Source organism: Ambystoma mexicanum, chromosome 2q (assembly GCF_040938575.1).
Source record: "Ambystoma mexicanum isolate Mex_15411 chromosome 2q, UKY_AmexF1_1, whole genome shotgun sequence".
Lineage (NCBI taxonomy): Eukaryota > Metazoa > Chordata > Amphibia > Caudata > Ambystomatidae > Ambystoma > Ambystoma mexicanum.
Genome location: NC_090924.1, coordinates 968,402,687 through 968,421,080, shown reverse-complemented (window position 1 = coordinate 968,421,080; position 18,394 = coordinate 968,402,687). Strand labels below are relative to the sequence as shown.

The 18,394-nt window shown below is 46.9% G+C and overlaps 1 protein-coding gene across 2 annotated transcripts in view; it reads left to right on the top strand.

The window, feature by feature from the left end:
• KIF15 (kinesin family member 15) overlaps positions 1 to 18,394 on the top strand; it is a 2,141,222-nt gene that overhangs the window by 214,345 nt on the left and 1,908,483 nt on the right. For both annotated transcript variants that reach the window (XM_069648268.1, XM_069648269.1), the window contains exon 4: positions 863 to 939. In XM_069648268.1, coding sequence (XP_069504369.1) covers positions 863 to 939 — 77 coding nt within the window. The remainder of the gene's footprint in view (positions 1 to 862; positions 940 to 18,394) is intronic.

Below are 18,394 nucleotides of genomic sequence, written 5' to 3'. Positions count from 1 at the left end.
CTTTAGTGTTTTGCCTAGATCATCCCGGTTAACCAAATCCTGTCTTGGCTGTCTATCTCCCTACAAATATCTTTGAGATTAAATGTGCATGACAACAATAGGATGCTTGCCACTAAGATGGGTTCTCGTGACAGTTTGGTCCTGCAATCTGAGCATTTGCCCCCGTTCAACACTCGGGGTACTTTTAAAGCACCAACAATAAACAAGTGTACACACTACTTTTATTGTAATTAACCGGTAACCCTGTATCTCCAAGTGGTTTATGGCCTGTTGTCTATTTATCAGCATTTGCACTCAGTTTTGGGAACTACTATTTGTACTCGGTTTTGGAAATTACTACTCCGAACAGCACAAAGGTTTTTCCCTAATGAAAGCCGTGAAAAGGTAGGGCTGCCTTTGGACTGGGAACGAGCTCATTCACCAAACAAGAAGCCCACTTTCCATTTTCAATGTCGTTGAAGTGCTGTTCTGAGAATAGTCGAGGATGAGTGTGGAGGACATACAAAGGCTAAATAACTGAGGTAAATGATGTGTGGGAGAGGGGAGCCAGCAGAGTTGTGAAATCCGTCCTGTACCAAGCCTGCAGTGTAAGCTTTTGAATCCACTACTATATGGCACAAAACTTCTAACGATTTCAACATTTTGGGAAAACCAACCTTTTGTGAGTTGTCTGGATTTGAAAAGGTGGTATTGTTTTCAGAACTGTGAACTCTCCCTTTTTGAGGCTTTTTTTTTTATTTTTTATTCTTTCTTAAATAGAAAGACAAATGCACACAGAAAATATGTTTTTAGTTTTGTCTTGTCAATGTAAACGTTGAGTTGCTATTTATGTGACTTCTCATTGTATTTTATTTCTCTTTAGGAGTCTGTGTTTTCAATTGTGGCCAAAAACATTGTTGAATCCTGTATGAATGGGTATAACGGAACCATCTTTGCATAGTAAGTTGTTGCTTGTAATGGACTTGTGTCCATATGTATTGCATTACATAATGTGCATGAAACGTACAGCAGAATTGTTGTATTACCTTTTAAGAAAGTAGTATGCTTTGTTCATAGTATCTATTAACTATGGCATGTATTGAGACACAGTGGCGCAATGGGGGTAAAAGGAGCATAAAAATGGGGCAGCTTGGAGAGCAAGGGCATTGCCTTCCTCTGTCGTGTTCCCACTGCTGATCCTCACCCGAAAGATCCTTGCCGTCACAGGGCTCTTCTTGCAAGAGGCGCAGCGATAGTGCAGGAGGGTGATGCACATACAAGCGTGCCTTCAAGACCTTAGTGAAAGACTGTGCCATTGTCAGGGCTGACCTCGGATCTCTGTACTCTAAAATAGCCCAACTTTTAAGAAATTAATGCACGTCGTCATTATACCAACTTTATTTCACAACGGCCGTTGTGATGGAGACTAGACAACTCCTTGGAGATTGAACTGACCTGAGTCTCTCTTAACAACAGAACAGATACAGTATATAAACATTTCCAGAAAACTTAACGCACTCACATTTTTACCCTCATGTTCCCTTTCAAGTCATTACCCAAAATACAAAGGGTTGGCCCTTTACAAGGAAATCTAATCCCCACAACCTCATTGGCTGCCTTTGTTGTGGCACCATCTTTTTGGACTTACAATTTTCATGACATTGCAAATATCAGCCCAACCCTCTTCTTTGGGTTCTTCCTGCAAGAGACACAATCCTAACATGGCATACAATACATTTTTAGTACAGCACTTGGTCACATACCTGGCCACATACCTGGAAGGTAAATCTGACGTGTGGTTTATGTATGGACACTTTATGCGGCTATAGAGAGATTATAAAAAAGCTCATTTGATCTGGCATTAGCTCGTTTCTCCAAGCACTCTAACACTCTGGATATTTATTCGTGGTGTCCTCTCGCCTATCAATTGTGCGCGACCACCCGTTCAATTCATCTGGCCTCCTTTCATATTATCTTTTTCCTGCTAATCCATTGAACCTTCTCATAGGCACACCATCATCTCTGCTCCCAGTCACCCTGTTAAAATTTTAGCCACTACCCCTAGATTTGCAGTTCCAGGTGGCAGATGCATCTTCTGCCCTTTGCTTAACAGTTTCCAAGCTGAAGTCCCTGGACTGTTCTATTTCACCTCCAAATAGCTGTTCCCATGTGGTTGCAGCGGTCACTCTGCCAGTCTTTCGTGACCAGTCAGTTTTCCCAAACAAGAATGTGTGCATGTTTATTGTTATGTACGTGTGTACAAAACAAATGTATCCTCTCATGGTGGCTTCGTCATTCGAGTCTTTTTCTGCTTCATATGAAGCTTCTGTGCTTTTAAATCTCATATGTGGTAAGTTGCACGATGTGCTCCATATTCTATTTACGTAATGTATGTTGCGAAATGTATTCATTTCTAAAATGTATCACACTACACACAAAATAACACTAAAAGTAACCTTTAGCAAACCTCAATTAACTTATACTAGATACGTGCAAAACTGCAACATTGTAACAATATTGCATCTCTTTTTAACATTAATAGGGTGCGTACAACATGAATTCTTCTTTCCTATTGGGATCAAATCAATCTACTCCAACACCATTTAAGGAGACATTTCCCTAATTGGTCAAAGGGAGAATGATGCAGAGAAAAGTGGGCAGGGGGTTGTAAGTGAGCAGTATGAGGTAGCAGAATCTGCGGATAGTTTGGAGGGCAGAGGGGCTAGTCCAGTTGTCGACACCGCCCCAGTCCAGTGTAAAAGTAGGGCAGTTGCATGAAGCGTACCCTTCACAGGTGACAAGCATTTCTGGTATCATTCTTGGCACTAAGTGGTCAGCACAAAATGTGCCTTTTGTTTCCCCTTGGTGTGTGGTGGGGGACTGAAGTCTACGGTTAACGGATCTCTGCAGATGGGGCAAGGGGGGGCTTCTGGTGGGTCCTGGGCCTTGGGCACTAGGACAGCGGTTTTGGCCTGTCCTTCCATGTTTCGCCTATGGGGGGGGCGGGTCTGTATGTTGCTACCTGGTGGACAGTGGTCGATGGGGGAGAGTGCCCCATGGGGAGTTCAGTGAGGTGGCAGACTTGTAGCAGTGCCCACATTGGCACAGGGTATACAGGCGCCAGTAGTAAGCAGAGGACTGACCTCATCAACAATGTATCTACAGGGGCCGGGGAATTGGCGCAAGTAGTAGGTGCTGTCCTGGGCGTGATCAAGCATCAGAGGCAGCAAGCAAGATGAAGGGGAGCTGGTCTGAAGGTGGGTCTATAGTTGTGACCCAGGGAGACTGGAGGGCAACAGCAGCCCCGGCCCCCACAGTGGGGTTGGGGTTAGCTAGCTTGGCATATATTCCAGGAGATGAAAGAGGGCTTTGTTGACTTATTTCCACTGTTGGAGAGCAGTGTATCTGACGAATCGCAAATCAAGGGTAAGAATGAAAGGGGTCTGAGAGGAAGGAAAGGAAGCCACTGTTGAGAAACCCACTCTCAATTGGACTTTGGGTTACTCCATTTTCAGTTCTTATGCTGTTAAGGTTTCCTGAATTGGCACAGAAGTTGGTTGTGCATCTGCACTTTATATTGTCCACGTATCGGGAGTGTTTGCATGGTGCATTGATTTCATATGGTAAGTTTAGGGGAGCAAAAGCTGGAAGTGTTGAATTGATTTGGGATAGAAAGGACTGGAGAGATTTGGTTGCATTGTATAGCCATTTATCGGTTCATGGTGTAAGCTGTGGGCCAGGGATCTATGTAGGCAGGTGTTAGGCAAGATTGTATGCAGTACCCTTAGGGTGCACTACAGCAACCCTGACCTCCTGGCAGTAGTAACCCAACCTTTGGCATATGTCTGTACTACACAGGTTGGTAGTGTGGACGAGTAGCCATGCTTATCTCAAGAGGGCTCAATGTGAGCTGTAGGGGAGTTACTCAGAGGTTCACAGTGACAAGTATTACAAGCAGACACTTACACACAGGGTTTCTTGATAAAACAATTATTAATTTATTTTTCAGTCAGTTAATATAAGCCTTCAGAAGGGAGCACTGTAAAACACCACACAAATATACTTCAAAACTACACAATCTTCGTTCAGAATCAGTAAATGCCCATTTGGAATGACATACAGCAGAGACATACACCCACAGTTGACGTCAATTGCTAGGGTGCTGTTGACATTAATGTATTACTGTTGGCATTCAGAATTAGTTAGGAGCAAGTAAAAAGGAAAAGATTATTAGAGCAAACAAGTTACCAGAAATATTTCTCAAGCAGGCAAATACTTTCAGATCCCCCAATAAGAGTCATTCAGTTAAAACCGGCTAAGCCAAAGTCCAATATGCAAGAGTCTAGATAGGCTGAAGCACTTCTTTGAAGGTAAGTAGAAAAGTCTTTGCACAATGTTTCAGAAGTCTTTAAAGAAAAAGATGAATCAGTGTAGGGCCACAAGCTGTTTAGACTTGTGAGAGTAGAAGATGCAAGCAACTCTACAGGAAGAGTTAAGTTCTCCTAGACTTTGTACAGTACTTTTAAAGTGAAGAAAAGATGCAGCAGATGACTCCTGTTCCTGTGCAGCTCTGCAGGTCTCACTGTTCCTGGGCCTCAGTTGTGGGGACAAGAGGGAGGACGCCCGGGGACTCCTGTACTGGGACGGTCAAAACTTGCAACCGGCAAACTTCACTTTCAGTGGCTGTTCAGTGTTTCAGCTCCTCGCGTCGCCCGCAAATAGCAACACTGCGGTTCCTAGCTGTTGAGGTCCCCACTTCTGGGGTCCCCACTCTTCCTGGAGCTCTTGGCCAACTTAAAAGCAACGCACACAAACTGGTTTTCCTCTCCCTGGCTAAACGGTTTCCAGCAGCAACTCTGTGGAAATTCAACCAGCTCCGAAATAGATGTCCAGGTGGCTTACTTTGGAGTTGATTGGTACCACCAACTCAAAGGGAGAAGTCCTTGCAGGGGCTTCTCTGTCGATGCAAACTTGGCATTTCGGCACTGTAGCAGGGCTTCACCGAGCAAACCAACGGTCCAGGAGTTGCAGCAGGCGTCCTCTTCAAGTTCTTCTTTGGTTCCTTCGTCCAGTGGTAGACTATGCCTTCCAAGCCAAAAGACTCGCCTTTTATGCAGTGCTCTCCCTTTCATTCCAGCCTCACTGTCACTCACCCAGCAGGGTGGCTGTCCTTGCCGGACAATCAGCCAGCCAATCAGAGTGCATTTGGGTCTCCTAGGAAACTAAGCACGAGGAGTTTCGGGCACCTCCCTCATTTCCTGCCTACCCCAGACACTGGAGCCAGAGGCGGGCTTCATTCGTGAATCCCGCCAAAGGCAAAACGGACAAAGGGACCAAACCTGGTTTGGCGCGCAGAGTACATTTCACGAAGGACCTTTCCACAAAGAAATGGCGAAAAAAGACCGGGGCCATTTTGACAAAAATGGCACCCTTGGGTGCTTTACTGCAACAGCAAACGCAGCCCGTGCTAAATGCACACCATGGTAGTAAAAACGAAACTACTGTCGCCAGCCATTCAGTGAGGAAAGGGTAACATAAAAATGTTACATGAGAAGCTTTACAAAGGGGATACTAGGTAACCCCTCCAGCACCCTATTGTAAGATAGTGTGTGCTGGGTCTAGAAAGTTACAAATGTAACTAAAGTCAATTTCACTTTAATGCTCTGGGAATCAGTCTCATCTCGGAGAAGGTAGTTAAACCTTGGGAAATCTACACAAAAGGTGCTGTGTGACACAATGTAAAAGATGATGCCTATGGAGTTTGTCAGGCTCCAAAACCAAAAGAAACAGTGTAAAAGAAATCACATTAAAATATATGTGAGTGGGGGAAAAAAGGGTCTCACTCTCTCCAGGTAAAAAAAAAAACAAGTCCTCAAAATCCAGAAAAGTCACTGGGGGTCTCTAGCTTAGAGGGATTTGCCACATTTATAAGAATTCTCCCTAACAGGACAGTCCTTTTGGAGTGGCAACCCAGCCAGTGACAAGAGGGCAGCATGCTGGCCATTCCGTAACGCCTGCTCCATGTCAGCTTACAAATTTAAGCATGCATGTTCTTTTTGTGGGCTTGGTTTGCACAAAGATTTGCAGCCTCACAAAAGAGGAAAAAAATGATGTCTGGAATGTGGCGGGGGCTGAGGTTAGTGGGGAAGGGAGAACATCATTCAGATGTGGGTGCCAGCCCGGGGTGTGGAGGTCAACCTTGTCCTTCCTGGTTGAGTTGATGCCATTGCTACAGTGGTTGAATATTTACCCTTAGATAGATGGGACATGTGGTTTTATCGGTTTTTAAAGAATGATTTTGCAGCCCTGCAGTGGGTGTTTGTGTGCCAGTGATTCTTCGGAATCAGTCCTGAACCTTAAGGTATCCTGAGGTAGTGCACAACAAGGTAGCAAAAAAAAACTGCTTTGGGAAGAGTGGCAGGCACTTTTCTGGTCCCAGCCCTGCAGGATTTCTTGTTCTTTTTAGGTGTGGTACCCAAGGAGGAGAAAGTGCAATTTGTCCTTTCCCAAGGGAGCATCAGTGAATGATGCCATCAAGGAGGGTTTGTGTGCAGTTCAGGGAACTGGTGAAAGGGGCTCTAATAGCAAATGCAGATGTTAGAGTCTGTATTTTGTTTACTTCCCGAAGATTAGTTTGTTGGGTTTCTAGGCAGAGGGGAGCTGTACTACGTTGATAAGTGTATGCAAATGGTGGTGTGCTGTGTCCTGTAATTATTTTTCAGAAATTGAGCACATTTTTGGGGTGCGTTACTAGAAGGGTGTGGTTCTACGCAGTTGCCGCATTCCTTTGTTGACTTCTTATTCTTGGGACCGGCTAGATCAGGACAATGTACTTTCCCTTAGCGTCCCTCAGCAGGTTGCGGGCAGCCTGGGGGTGCTTTTAGTATGTGACAAAAACAGAAGGCCCAACGAGAAACTCCCCCACACATTGCAATCTTCAAGGCCTAAATGTTACGCTGTGTTTAAGTAGGCCAGTGGTCGGTGAAAGCAAAGAGCAGGGAAAAGAAATGAAAAAAGCCCACCCTATTAGTGTGCTCTGAGGAAGGCATGAGGGGTTGGTTAGGTGTCAGTCATTGTATGTGCAGTCCAGTTGAAGCTCGGTATGTCAGGCCTGTCCCTTTACAAGATCAGTGGTAGCCCAGTCATCTACATATCCGGCTTGTGCCTCTAGACGTCTGAAAGATGGGATTTACAGACAGTTTGTGTTAGGCCTGTCACCCGTGGAGCCCAGTGTGGTAACTTTGTTTCAAATACCATATTAGGATTGTGTTGCAGCTCAATCAAGAGGAAAGGGTGGGGTTTGACTTGGGGCCCTGGCAAGTTTCTGGGAAGCTTTTGGCAGGTGGGGCTGGGTTGCAGGGAGTCTGGCCACAATTTCCTTAGAGAGGCTGGTGGGGCTGGTGCAGTGCCAGTAGAATGTCTGTGAATGGCTTTGGAAAAAATGATTGAAGGTGTCGGGTCTGTTATAATCCCTGTATCTCTGAGTGGAAAAAGTGAGTCTGTTAGTTGGAATAGTGACTCATGAAACTGTTAGTTGGAATAGTGACTCATGAAACGTCACCTGGGCATGTCCGTAATACTATTCCTAGTGTGACGTCCACTGTACCCATGGACCTTCACGCATCAAGTTCCCCCAGATTGTTTTTTTACGCCATCATAGTCGGAAGCTAGTTGCAGAGTTCCTTCAGGCTGACGCCTTTGATTAATAAAACGTTAATTGTAGACTTCTTACTACTCTTTTGCTAACGACCTATCGCCGGCCGCAAGATCTTCAGCGGCTTTCGACGGACAAAGCATCGTCGTCGACGATGAGCCAAACAACCGTCTCAACAGACACTACCTGCGGCCGACACAGGCCTCACCGGGCCTTGGCCCATTACAATAGGGAGAATGGGGGGGGGCACATACTTCTTCTCCTTTAGAGAATGCCTAATCTGTCCATTCTGCAATAGGAAGTACCCCTGGAAGGACACAAGTGTGTAACCACGGTCTCCCAAGGGACCACCCCAAAGAGAACTGCAAATCATGCAATCTCTTTCGGCCCTAAAACTCTAAAGGACCGTAGAACAAAACGATGGGCCGCCCATGCCATTCAGGCTGAGGCCTCCATTGACATGGAGGGAGCATCCAGTGATGGCGACGTTGGTGTCCTTGGTGACGCTGAGGGCGATCTGGATTCAGCAGATTCCCACTTGTGAGCCCCCGACTCCATTAAGCAGGCCGGCGGTCCTGTTACGGAGACTGCACCTGGTGGCTCATGCACACACACTTCACGTCACACTAAACACATATCCCACGGCAGACCTCGACTGCGTCGTCAACCGTTGAGAGCCACGTGGTGTCAAAGGGAAGGTCCTCTAAATCTTCCTTGTCCTCTGGTTCATCGCGCTCGCTGCACGACAAGCTTTGGGAACAGACGGCCAAGTCTGTTTCTGACACTACGCTCAGCAACGACCACCTTTCACGCACCAAAGAGCCTGCGTTGAAAGGCTCTTTGACGGCCGCCTCCAATACGTCCAAGATGAAAGAACTTTTCAAAAAGCACGTCCCAGGCACACTTAAAATCAAGTGTCGAAGTCCACTAAATCTACGACTTATCGTCCCAAATCCTCTGCGTCCTAAGATAGCAGCCTTTGCCACTCTAAAGACAATTACAGGGGCCTAGCATCGCAAGGAGCCTACACCCTTACAGGACACCCCTACACCCTCAGGATTTTCCAAGTCAACTGAGTGGACTCCAGAGAGCCAGAGAGTTTTGATAAAGGTTATGAGGAGAATGGCCGCCTTTGAGAACTTCATGGACCGGCACCCTGAAGAGCTTTCAAACCTTCAGGGATCTACACAAAAAGTAGCTAGGGATCAACCCACTGCCAAAAAACCACACCTGGACACCTCACAGCCCAGCCTCCACTCTGGTTCTATATTTTATAGACACCTCAGGTTCTCAAGATCCTGGTTCTCGGGGAGATCAGGGGGGGGGGGGGGATCAGTATGACCAGGACCAATATTACGACAATCTCTACGTCATCCAGTCACCAAACCATCAAGATCAGCCAGTGGCTGACTCACCAGTCTATAATCCGCTCCAGTATAATGAGCTACTCCTTAAGGCCGCCAAATATTTTAAAATGGATACCCAGGAGGCCCAAGTTGACAAGGATTTTGTGGAGGACCTTCTTGGAGATACAAGGTCCGCTACACAATTTATTCCCCTCCTGCAATCTATTCAAAGGCGCCTTCAGCCTTCTCTTCTGGCACTAAACCTTATGAGGGCGGTCAAACCCTGCATCGAGAAGGTGTTCAGGCTGGCCCCTACTGATTCTCTGTACATCAGGAGTCAGTTGAAACCCGACTCCTTGGTTGTCACCACTACAAAAAAGAGGGCGGGCACACCTCTAGCCCTCGGGAAGAGCCCACCAGATAAGGAATGCAAGAAAATATACACATTTGGCAGTTAGGTGGCTTCCTCGGCTGCCTTACAAACAAGAATAGCAAATACCACCCTCTTGGCTAGTTACGGCTGCCATAAGTAGGACGAATTACAACAAATAATTGAGGCAGTCCCAGGGCCTCTAAAATCACAGCTCCTAAATACTGTGTTTGATGTTAAGCAGGTAGCCAACTGCGTTCTAAAGAACAACCTGGATGCTGCTGACAATGCAGGCTGCATCATAGTCAAAGGCATGCTGATTAAGCGCCATGCCTGGCTAACGGAGTCGGGCTTTAAGCTTGAAATTCAAGCCACATTGCTCAATATGCCCCTGAACCAAATGCGCTTTTCGATAAGGCGATCGAGGAGGCCCTTAAGAGTGCCAAAGAAGAATACTACACCCAGTTTGGACAAAGGGGGACTTTTAACACAAGACGGTTCTGCGGGTAAAGCCCACAGCGCTCCTCCAGTTATGGCCCAGGTAGCCAATGAACGTCATGGGGCACCTCACAGGGACAGTCCAACTACCCTAATTTTCAATGAGGCTACAAAAGATCTAGGAGCAGAGGTAGAGCCTTCTCAGCCAGAGGCTCCACCCCACCCAAGCAATGACACCCCAATCCAGATCCCCTCCCATGCCACTCAAGTAGGAGGTTGCATCTCACAATTCACCCATACAGGGAGGGGTGTTAGAGAGGCTTGCTATGAGTTTCTGCAAATAGTATCTTCAACCTGTATATAGTTAAAGAGCATAGTATGTGTCATAGTGCGTGTCACAATTTTCTGTGATGTCCAATGTGGAGTCTCAGCCATGGGAGTTCCATATTCTACCTGGAGTCAGTTGAGATGCATTCCTCCAGGTGGGGGTCGTTACTGGAGTCCACTTAATAAAAGCGCTGTTTATATTTAGTTGTGTCTGTGCAGTTAGTCAACACAACATTTTGGCGACGAGGTTCCTGAACTTGCCACAGTGTAACGACCCCCCGGCAGCGGCCTTGAGAGAACGAAAGAGCGTGAAGGAAGGAGACTGTGACCGATATTCACTGTGTGTGAACTGCTGGAGTGACCTGGAGTACAGCCTGTGCGCCCCCGCTGCAGGAGTTTCCTTTGCCGAGCGGTGAGCCATGCGTGACAAGGGCCTGGCTGTGTGTGGAGTGCTCGCGGAGGCATCTGAGTTGCCTCTACGCTGATCGAAGTCACAGAAGTAAGAAAAAGGGAGGTGGAGACCTGAAACGGAGAGTTGCCAAATTGCAGAGGGTGCGGCAGACATATTTTGGTCACCATAGTGACGAGGACGCTTGCTTTGAAAGTGCAAGTAGCGCGGAGGCCATGGTTACCCTGACAACAAGGCAAACGCGTCCCAACAGCCTGGCAGCGCCGTGGAGAGGCTGCAGTTGCCATAGCCGAGTGGAAGCTGTGGAGAGGAGTTCGGACGGCGGTGACGAGGCAGTCGCCCTGACAGAGTAAACGAGGTGCCATTTTAAGAGATGGCAGAAAAGCGGACCCTGCAACGTGTCTCTACGCATTGGCCATTTTGTGAAGGCCATTACCATGGTCACCCTCATCACTCACGCTGGAGCACCGAGGACCTGAACGAAGGAGCGGAGAAAGTTTCTTTTGTTTTTGCTCCCACTGATATTTTGGATGGACGCTGATTTCCCGTTCTACGAAGGACTGCAGAGATCGCAAGAATCCATTTTTATGGCTGGTGAGTGTGCACAGAGGGGGTTATGCTGCTCGACTTCCTGACTCTTTTGTAGCGTTATCACCAGTATGACACACGTGTGTTAAGTGGGTTTGCTGTTCTGTTAGCAAGCGGAGAGGAATAGCTTGAGCCTCACTTTACCAGTTGTAAAGTTTTGAATTAAAGACTCAGCGTTCACAATTGCACTCGGAGAAAGCGAATGCAGGGGGGAATGCATCAGTAACTGCTTGATAGGTGTGGTAGAATAAGTGACCACACCACACAATTAAAATGGCTAATGTTCCTGTGCCAGTGTTCTTTATGGCTACTCCGGGAGAACCCAGAGTAAAGTGGTCAGATTGGAGAGAGGGTTTTATGAAGTACGCATTGGCCATGTTTGGGTCAAATTACTCGAATGAGAGGAAAGAGGCGCTGTTGTTTAACTGTTTGGGACCTGCAGGGCAAGACAGCTTGATAAAATTACCTGAACCAGTCAACATGGAAGATGCTGGTGCTTCTGAAAGAACATTAGCTAAACTTGACAAACATTTTGAAGTTGAAGAGAACATCATTCTGGAAAGGTACAAATTTGCTACGAGGGAGCAAAAAGCTGGTGAAAGCATAGAGGAATTCATTATGTCGTTTCACCCATTGTTAGGATGAACCTCTAAGAGACCAACTCATGATAAGGTCTACCAATGATAAGATCAGACAAGAAATGGGGAAAGAACGTAATCCTACCTTGGAGAGAGCCATTGAAATTGCCAAGACTGTTGAGCATACGGAGAAGTGTATCAAAGCTCTCCAATTGGACAGGAATAGAGAGCATGGCAATAAGACAAAAATGGAGGAGGGAGTTGTACACAAGGTCTCAAAGACTTCACAGCGACAACCCATGAAGGGGTTTTTGAGGCGGAATGAAAAGTCGGATAGGAGATTGAGGGAGTCATTTAATGATGATGCTAGTCTTGGTAGTAATAGGAATCTGGGTCGGCAATGGGTCCCACCTTCTAGAGATTACAAAGATGTGGCTGGGAAAAGAGGTTACAGATGTGTCGGTGGAAGACATCTAGCTTTTGATGAGGACTGTTTGGAAATTCATATTGTGTGTCGTGAATGGCAAGAAAGGCCATGTTGCATATTGTTTTAGAAACTTCAATTCTGGAGGAGGGCAAGCTCAAGAAGTTAGTGCAAGTGCAGACAATGAGGACAAGGAATACGTGAATGCAGGGAGAGAAGTTGTGAATTCAGTACATGCAGTGTCTGGGAAGGTTAAGAAGTTTAAACCATATGCCCCTATAACATTTCAAGGAGTCACAGTGTCTGTTAATTGACAGTGGTGCGGATTATACCCTAATCGGCATAGAGGTTTGGAGGGACAAGTTTCATTGCTGTACTTTGTGGGAAGCTAACACCAGAGCTAATGCATATGGTGATGTACCTATAGACAGAGGTGAATTTGCAGGTGAAATTCAATTTAAAGGGAGAAAAGCAGAGATTCCCATATATGTGACGAACAAAGGAGGTGAGCTCCTGTTGTGGTGTGATCAGGCAGAGTTGAAAATCAAGTTGGATGCCAGTCTGTTAGGGAGAATTCTCTGTTTAGGCTGAATTTCCTAACCTAGTGAGTCCCCCAGCAGCTTTGATGGATTGTTGGGGTTTATTTTTTTCTCCTGCCAAGAGTGAGACTCTTTTACCCTCACTCTTGGGCATGATGTGAGTGTGTTTCTTTGACTCTAGATGTGTTTAATGGGCTATGAGGTATTTTACTCCATAGGGATTCATGTGTTTTTGTGATGTGTTACACAGCACCCTCAGTGCAGTAACACAGGGGTGTCATAGTGACCCCCTAATATAGACTCCATACCCTGGGACTGACTACTGTCTCCCAGTGCATGTAAAGTCACTATTGACTTTACTAGTCTCAAAATTCTGAACAGAACCAGTACAAACCATCATATTGTGGACGTACTGGCCAGGGCAATTCGATTGCCCCGGGGTCTGTTAGTCGAGGGGGCACGTCTCCATCCCCCCCCGGATCAAGTTTTGGCTGGTGGCAGTGGATACTACTTTTTATATTCGACCGCGAATATATCCCTATGGGATTTCCCATTGTTCGAGGCTACCAACTTTAATTATTTAATTCCTATAGCCTCGAACATACCGCCGGTTTATTTAATATTCTCCGGTTGGTATTATTTGCCAGAACTCGGTTCTAAAATGGCGTTTGTGTTCGCTTCTGTGACTCCAACCCAAGTTGAGCCCTTTGTTCCACTTTTTGGCGGGCTTCTCCACAGAAGCCCTCCAAAGTGTTGCCACTCTGTCTGGGGTACTTGGGAGGGGTGGAGGGGGATTTAGGCACCCTGGACTGAGTTGCCTAGGCAACTCAAGTCGCACTCCGTCCTGATTGGCCCAAGTGGTGAGCCGCCCGGCTCTCCACTTAGCATGTTTGAGTGACAGCTATGCTGAGTGAATGGGGGTTTTCTGCATAAAAGCAGGGCTTTGGGGACTGGAACTTCAGAAGTCACCAGAGGACCTAAGAATCCGACGAGGGAGAAGCTGAGCCGACCTGCTACGACACCACTGGTGGAGCCCTGCTGAACCGTATCACCACTTTTCCCAACGACAGAGGAGATCTCCAGCCCGGAGAGTCTTCCTTCAAGTGGTGGGGATAACCAGTCTGCTTCCTTTTTCGCTTCCTGGAGCATCTCGTGGCCGCCTTGCCTGTGCCAAGCACCCCGGCAACCGGGATACCACGTTTTACCACTACCGCAAATCAAAGGGTAGTACCTTTAACCGGAAAACTCTGCGGCTAGTTTCTTCCCTGGCAGTGCAACGACCTTCATCTTTCCTCCACGTCGAGATCTTCTCTTCCTCTGGACGACGCTGCGACTTGCACCCGCTGCCAGGAACAACTGCCCCGCTGGAGGATCCTTTCCACATAAGGTACCGTGTTCCGCCTGGCTTCCCTTGCAACCGACTGTACGGGGTAGATTTAGCCCCCGGCTTTCGAACCTGGGTTAGCCTGGGACACCCTGGCTAAACTTTTCTGAGCCTAACTAAAACCTTTCTGAACTCCCTGCAAGACTTTTTAAGCCTGTTGTCATTGTGTGATCTTGGGTGCATGTGTGCCCTGCTCTCCAAGAGTGGGCCCGGCCTCTGGACTTTGGCTCACAAGTAACTTTTGACTTTCCTGCCTTGCTTAAGAGTTCCTAAGTATTAGTGTGGTGTATTTTCCTACATTCTGCCTTTCTCCCCCCCCCCCCCCTTTTTCGTTAACTTATTGGAGTGCCATCTATAGTTAAGCGCTCACCTCTGTCTGGAAATAAGTGGTGTTAACTAAGACTTGTCTGATAAGGAATGTATATATAATAGTAACTGTGTTTGAAGTGATTTACAATAATAGTGCTGGAGTGTTTCAATCAGTGTGTTTTTAAATAATTATATACCTTGATACCAAAGGTCTGGTCAGTGTTTGCTTGTGCTATTGTGTCTGAGTGCCTATCGTGTATACTTTGCATACTGCCTAACTCTTCTTGAGGGAAGTCTGACTGCTCAGCCACAGCTACCATGTAAATCTGGGTGGTACAGACTGTCACCAAGTGGGTTTACTGCTAACCCCTGTAGTCCTAAATCTTTTGCACTGCACAGGTTTCTGCCTAACACAGTCATCCAGATCAAGCCTTGACAGTGAAGGGGGTTGAAACAAGAGAAACTTGCCTGCATGCTGAAGGAGATGTTCAACAACTATTTAATGATAAGCTTGGATGTCTTAAAGGGTTTGTTCATGAAATTCGATTAAAAAGAGTGGCAGAACCCAAAATAACAAAACGTTGTACGGTGCCATTGGCACTACGTAGAGAACTGGAGGAGGATTTGAATAGAATGGAGGTGCAAGGATTCATTGAGAGGGTGGAGACATCGGAATGGATCAGTCCTGTTGTTGTCAGAAAATCAAATGGTTCAATCAAGATGTGTATAGACTTTAGACATTTGAATAGTATGGTGATTACAGATAGATTTCCTCTGCCAAGGATTTATTGACTGATTGGTGGGTGTGGCAGGAGCAAGGGTATTTTCCATATTGGATCTCTAGTCTGCTTATCAGATAGTTACATGAGAACTCGAGAGATCTAACAGCGTTTATCACTCCAATTGGGTTGTTGAGATGTAGGAGGGTGCCGTTTGGGTTGGTGTCTGTGGCAAGTGTGTTTCAAAGTTTCATGCAGAAGTTGCTGGGTAATGAGAAAGGAGTCATGCTATCAGGATGATGTGTTTGTCTGTGGGGGCAATGAACAGGAGCTTAATGTGCGATTGACTTGAGTACTGGAGATTTTGAAAGAAGCAGGTTTGACGATTGCTAGGGAAAAGTGCACGTTCAGAGCAAGTAAGGTCATATATCTGGGACATGAAATTTCCCATGAGGGAGTCAAACCGAAGGAAGGTGCAGTTGACGCCATAAGGAATATAGAGGCCCCTAAATTCAAGAGTGATATCGTTTCTAGGACTAGTGTAGTTTTATGGAAAATGTATCAAGAATTTGTCAGACAGGGCAAGGAATATGAGAAGTCTCACCCGTAAGGGGGTGTAGTTCCTCTCGGATGGCAATTGCATGAGAGAATTTGAAGATGCCAAGAATGCTGTCGTTAATACACCTGTCTTAGTCAGTTTTGAGGAGTCGAAAAGGACATTAATTCTTATGGATGCTAGCAATTATGGTTTGGGAGCTGTCTTGATCCAGGAGGATAGTTCAGAGCTGCACACCGTGGCTTTTGCTTCAAGGACTTTGAAAGAGGCGGAACGTAGGTATTCAGTTGTCGAAAAGGAAACCTTGTCGTGTGTCTGGGGTGTTGAGATATTTATGGGGTCGTGATTTTGTCATTTGTACTGATCACAAACCCCTTGTTAGCATTTTCTCTAAAGGTGGTCTGGAAGGTGTGTCCAGACGCATCATTTGCAGGGTAAAAGCAATGTCATCCCCTTATCTGGCTGCCATGTGCAGGACGAACAGGAAACAAAAAGAATATTCAACCTTATAGAGAAGTGGATGCGGGACAACTATTTAGCCTAAATAGGGGCAAGACCTTTTTGATAGTCGGTAGCCCAGCCACTTTGCAAAAACTGAATCAGGACTAAAGGTTTGGTGAGGGTGGATTTTTGGTGGCCAGGAGTGGGCAAGGAAGTTGAAGAGTTGGTGAAGACGTGCTCGGAGTGTGTGGAAGGTGACAAGGAATTAAGAGTACAGAAGGTTCCTATGGTTGAGGGGGGAGTCCGAAAGTTCCTTGGGATGAGGTAGCATTAGATCTTTTGGGACCATTTAATATTAGAGGGTCGAGAGATTCATACTTGCTGGTGATAATGGACTTGTTGTGAAAGTGGCCTGTAGTATGTGTTCTAAAGGATATTACGAATGGATTATGTCCTCCATCGTGTTCCTCATCTATGACATGTGATCTTCACAGCTTTGCTGCCTCGGAAATGTTTTCGGCCGAGGGCGTCCTTGCGTCGGGTCGATGTGCCTCAGAGGTCGCCGTCTAGGTTGACTTCATCGTATGTTATAAGTAGCACACACAGTGCCCGTAGCCTCAGTTCTTTTTTTTCTGCAAACGTGTTTGCTTCGAGAACTTGGCGCTCCTTGTGTCTCCTACTTCGTATTGTGCGATTGTCTTCTTCTTCCACCCCAACGACCCCGCGGTCTGGCTTCAAGAAATGTTAGGACTGCAGGTCCAAGATGTCCATCACGGACCTGCACCATATCTGTTTGTGGTGCCTCGGCACGGATGACTGCTCGAAGTGCCAGTCATTGACTGCCAAGGCCTTGCAGGGAGCGTAAGGGGAAATTAAAGGTAGGCTGTGTTTCCAAACCCCATAAATCCAAATCGACTGGTATGTCGTCGGACGAGTCTCCTCGTCTGAAGACATCCAGACGGTCTACGTCCCGGAGTGGTTCACCCATTTCATCCTCTTCGTTGAGGCAGTCCCAGAAGTGGCGTCACCGTTCGCCTTCCCAGTCCTCGTGGGATGACGGCTCTCCCAAAAAGATGTCATGCCCCACTAAATCCTGAATGGGAGGTGTTTCGGGAGCAAATGTTAGATGTTTCAGTCTCACGGCACAGTTCTGTCCGCGCCTTCGGTTGAAGCTGGCAAGGAACGGTCTCTGTCCGATACATGTGTGCCCTCTGGCCTGGGCAGTCGGTGCAATAAATATTTGGAGCCGTCGAGGCCCTGTTCGGACAAGGATTCAGGGAATCGCCAGACTTGCCAAGTCCAGGTCGCGGTCTTTGTCTCCCATGAAACCGTCGAAGCCTGAGAAGCTGTCCAAGATCTCGGCGCCATGTCCGTCGGGGGAGTCTGTCGGGTCTTTACCTGGGGTCAGACCTTCACAATGTTCGGCACCTTTCTCGATTCCCTCGACGCCTGATGGGCAGAAATTGATTTTGGAAGCCCCTGTGGCTGTTGAACCTCCAAGAAAGGTTCCTGCTAAATCTGTGAAACCTGTTCCTGATAAGAGGTGCACTCCTATCCCTAGGAAGGAGTTTTTCCAGTCCCTCCAATATTTGAGGAAGCTGTTGATGAGGAGAGGTCTGATGAGGAATTTGTTCCTTTTTGTTCTGCCTTATGTGATGCCTAATGCTCCAGAATGTCTCATTGACGAGGACAGTCGGATTAAGCATCTGAGACCGTCCTTACATGATGCCAGTGGTCTCGATACATCTCCTGAGATGGCGTTTGGGAAACCAGAGCCTGGTGAGCATGCCGAGTCCTCCTATAGGAGACTGATGTTGACAGTTGCTGAGTACCTGGGGTGGTCCAGGCCTCAGGTTCAGTTTGATCAAGATGATCTCACGGACATCTTGGATCACGGTCCGTCCACTGACCCGGTTTTGCCTTTTCATGTGGCCTTACAAAAAAGGGTGGCTGCAACTTGGACTTCCCCCAGAGTCTATTCCAGTAGTTAATAAGTCTTTGTCGAAGAAATACCGCCATCCAGTAGCGACCCCGGCTACCTGTCCACTCACCTCACTCCCGAGAGTTTGGTGGTTCAAGCGGCTATGGCCACCTCGAAGCAGACAGCGTACCCTACCATCCCTCCGGATAGGGATGATAAACGCACGCATGGATGGATGGGTGTGCAGGGTATTTGCTGCTGGGAGTTTGGCCCTGAAATCGGCCAACTCCACCTGTGCCTTGGCCAAGTTTTCACACACTCTATGGAATTATATTTTACTTGCGTCTGAGCATATTCCTGAAGGGGAAGAAAGGGATGGCTTTCTAGCTATTGTGAAATATGGCAAAGATGC